The sequence below is a fragment of the Culex pipiens genome, chromosome 1, assembly GCF_016801865.2.
Source record: "Culex pipiens pallens isolate TS chromosome 1, TS_CPP_V2, whole genome shotgun sequence".
In the NCBI taxonomy this organism is placed as follows: Eukaryota; Metazoa; Arthropoda; class Insecta; order Diptera; family Culicidae; genus Culex; species Culex pipiens.
Genome location: NC_068937.1, coordinates 78118616 through 78122498, shown reverse-complemented (window position 1 = coordinate 78122498; position 3883 = coordinate 78118616). Strand labels below are relative to the sequence as shown.

Below are 3883 nucleotides of genomic sequence, written 5' to 3'. Positions count from 1 at the left end.
CAAATTGGCCGCTCATTTGTTCCTAAAAAGAATTGAAGTTTGATTATCTGTGCATCACGTGTTTATTTAAACATTCGAGCAGAGAAGGCTTATCAGTATGGGAGATAAATAATTGTTGGGCAAGGAGTCATGTAAACTCGCACCGATGATCGCTGCGGCACAAACTGGTCGAAATAGGGGCATCTGATGACGGTCAACTTTTCCAGCTTGGGGCATCGCTGCACGACCAGCTGGCCAGAGGGAACTCCGATGGTTAGCATTTGAGAGAAGGTAAGTGCGGTCAAATTATTCATGAACGGAACAAGCAGCAGCATGTCATTGTCCGTTATTACGCACCTGTCTAGAGTCAAGTCCTGTAACAGAGGACAGTTTTCGAGCAACCTACTCAATACATTACTGTAGAATTCGCCCGATATATTGAGTTGGCGCAATTTTTGAAACGGGCTGAAGGAAACGTCAATAAAATAAACCGGACTTGGTGCGGGGTTCAGCAATTTTACGCTCAACTCTCGCAGTTCCTTCAACTGCCCAGCTATCACGAGCACATCGTGAATATCGATCGTGCAACTAAAGTTCAGCGTCAGCGTACGAATGTTTGGAGAGCTTTTGAAGAAGGCCAGCAAGGTTTGGCTTTTGAGTAAGAAACCCACCAGTGAAAGGTGCAACAAATTGGGGTTCCGCCAAGCGCTCAAATCGAGCAATTCCACGAGCTGGCCTACTAAGGATACAAAGAACATCCTCAGCGTCTCCAAACGAGGCAGGTTGACCAAGAAAGGCAGCAAATCGAAGAGGTAAGTGTGGAGATCCAACTCTTTCAGATTGGGCAGGTGCGAGACAATATTTGTAAAAATCTGAAATTGAAGAATTGTTAGAACAGTGCATCCTGCAAGGCCTTTTGAGAAACAAACATACCACGCTTCCAATGTTGTCATTGGGGAGCATTAAACCTTATTGTGCCTAGATTATTTGTACCCAACTTTGTGATGTGTGTGAAGTTTGAACCCAATTTTGTGTAAACAAGACACGCAATAGCAGAGAAGACAACACTCGCCAGCGAGAAAAACCATCGTCGCACAAACGTCAAGAAACGCAATCAGCAAACGCAGCCTCGACGACGTCTTCCGCAATTAAGGGAGAGACAGAAAAAGGAAAAATTCTCGCCTCGGTGCGGACGCGTCGTTCTCGTCTGCTGCAAAAGTGCCTTTTTGCTCGTTCCACGTGGTCGCGTTTGGTGGGCCGGTCCGAGAAGGCGGAGAAAAGTGCGGAACCGGGGCGCGCGCGTTGCCGTCGAAAAGTCGCAAGTGCAAAAACGGTCAAAGCTATTGGCTGGCGGAACAACGGCCTGCACGTGAAATCGTACCAGCTGATCGAGGGTTCGACGTCCCCGGAGGGATTTCCAACACGCCAAGAACGACCCAGATCTGGCATTCTCGACCGGTAAGAAGTGGGACGGTTTTGTCTCGTCGAAACTACAAGATCCGGCAATTTCATCCCCAGGCACGCCCCCGCGACCATCGGCGGTACCGAACCGCTCAGAGGACAACCCAGCGGCCAAGCAACAGCGAGCACCACGCCTCCTTGGTGAGTCAGCTTCGAAAAAGCTCAAAACAGGAATTAACACACCACACTTCGCCCCCAGGCACGCAATCCCCCAACGGCGGTGTGAGACAATCGCACGCACACACACACACACGGCGCAACAAACCCAAGATCGACTCCGTGCATACTGGTGAGTGCTGAGTAAGATTTGGCGAAACAGCCAATAACAACCTACTTCTCTAACCAGGCCTCGCACCACTCATCCCGCAATCCGACTGGCGGTCCGACAAGAACTGGAGGACAACTTGGAAGAAGCACACGAAAAGGGGGACGCAAAGTAAGTGTGCGATCGAGAAAAGTGGGTGATTGAGATCTAATTTTGACCTTCCTGATCCAGGAGCCCCTTTTTTGTGTACCGCTGGAAAATCTGCTCGGAGGCGGAGCGGTCGGTCGGCGCTGTTAAGAGCGGGCGAGTGTGCAGCGAGTTGGCCTTCACCAGGGCGAACGGAGGGCGCGCTGATCAAGTGCGGGAGGAATCATCTGTCGCCGGCACGGCGAACGTAGACCGGCGCGGGGCGATCGGTGTAAGGCACCGGTCGTGAAGGGCGCGGGAGAGAGAGGGGCAGCCTGCCAAGCTGTCGCGGGCGTCCGCAGGAGTCCGGACGGACGGAGCGGCCACGCACGTGCGTCTGTGTCGGAGTGAACACGGCGTCAACGTTACCGATCCGGGAGCGGCCTGAGGCGGAGCAGAAGGCGGGCGTTTGCTGCATGCGTGAGTTTAGAATAAGAAGGGTGCGCACCCAAGAAGAAGAGCCCAAAGGGCAGAAGTAAGCGCGAGACGCGCCAGTAGCGCGAGAATTGAGCGCATGTTGGGCTAGTTCATAAGAAATGAAACACACACACACACACTTTTTGTAAGGCTTTTTTGTGGAAAAATATGACGTTTGTGTCGAATTTGTTGGGTTTTTAGTTTCTTTAGTTTTGGTGCTGCCGAAGTCTCGCTCTCGTTGATCTTTTGATGTTCTTCGCTCTGTTGATGAGCATGTTTCGTAACAAAATGGCGCCCAACTAAAAAACCCACACTAGGCCTAGGCTAGAATTGTAAAACCATTGCGTGCTTATTCGTAGAATATATGTTTTTTGTTGTTCTTGGGATAAATTTTTGCTTTTTTGAAGACTTTTGAGAGTTCAGCGAAGATGATGGAGGTCAATCCCATTGATCTGAGCAATGAAGAACTCAACTTTGAGTTAGAGCTTCGTGGTGTAGCAGGCCTTGGGCCGATGACGCACAGAATTAAATGTACAACGTTAGAGAAAGTTATGCAAGATGATCTAAAGTCGGGGAGAGTCTACGCTTCCTCGTCTCACGTGGTGGATGGCTCGTCGGAAATAAGAATCTGTCATTCGCGGATCAAGCGATTGTTGCCCCAAATTATCACCGGGATAGAACGGAACAACATCGCTTTTCTCGAACCAATCGTGTCGCGCTTGAACCATTACTACAATCGGCTCACCCTGGTTTCTCCGCCGTCCGCGGACATGCGAGAAGAATGGACGGGAGTGCGAGACACGATCGCGCGTACGAAACGGCAGATCTTCCGAATTCTTTACCCGGCCAACCAGTCAACAAATCAGTACAGTGTCAGTTCGGTTTCAAACTCCACAGCGCCGGCGCACAACAGCACAGCTGTCAGCAGCGGCAGTGCTCGGCAGATCAATCAGCTATCGCTAGCAGGTGCAGTTGGGGGCGATTCGTCGGGCATGGAAAGAGGAAGTTCTGCAAGTGCGCGAGGAACATCTACCGGAGCAATCCCGAAAAGGACATCGGACCAAAGCGTGAACGATCTGCTACTCCTGTCGGGTCAAGCTTCGGCGCAAGCCCGCAACGCAGCAGCAGTAGCACATGGAGGACAAGGCTTACCGGTCGACCCAAGACCGCATTCGCTAGGTCGAGGACGAGGACGGCCAATCTTCAACTCGAATCATCCTCAGCGCGATCCTCCACCACTTCCACCGAATCTAGGACGAGACATTACTCCACCTCCAAGACTGCAGAACGATGACGCAGAATACAACGAACTCAGGGATCGGGTACTGTGTGACCTGCTTCGCCGCGAACGTCAACCAGCCGAAGGCGCGCGAATCCCGAAGGCAATCCACAACTGGCCATTCAAGTTTCGGGGAACGAAAGACTCGACCAACCTTAACACGTTCCTGGATCGAGTGGAATCATTCGCTTTTTCGGAAGGAGTCAATAACGCGATGTTGCTGCGGGCGATCAAACATCTGCTGCAGGACGATGCGCTGGATTGGTACAGTCGTGCGCTGAGCGAAGGAGAATTGG

General features: G+C 51.5%; 1 protein-coding gene across 1 annotated transcript; it reads left to right on the top strand.

Moving 5' to 3' along the window:
* Positions 1-591: 591 nt before the first annotated feature.
* LOC120431545 (uncharacterized) lies at positions 592-2141 on the top strand. The gene is made up of 6 exons (XM_052705976.1): positions 592-791; positions 1033-1437; positions 1498-1581; positions 1640-1729; positions 1787-1876; positions 1937-2141. Exons 1-6 carry the CDS (start codon positions 592-594, stop codon positions 2139-2141), a joined length of 1074 nt encoding a protein of 357 aa, XP_052561936.1.
* The last annotated feature ends 1742 nt before the right edge of the window (positions 2142-3883 follow it).

Bases quoted from the DNA above. Each gene is read 5' to 3' on its own strand.
- LOC120431545 (XM_052705976.1), top strand. From the start codon at position 592: ATGTTTGGAGAGCTTTTGAAGAAGGCCAGCAAGGTTTGGCTTTTGAGT. The intron at 1,730-1,786 runs GTGAGTGCTGAG...TTCTCTAACCAG, and splicing joins GATCGACTCCGTGCATACTG to GCCTCGCACCACTCATCCCG. The intron at 1,877-1,936 runs GTAAGTGTGCGA...TTCCTGATCCAG, and splicing joins CACGAAAAGGGGGACGCAAA to GAGCCCCTTTTTTGTGTACC.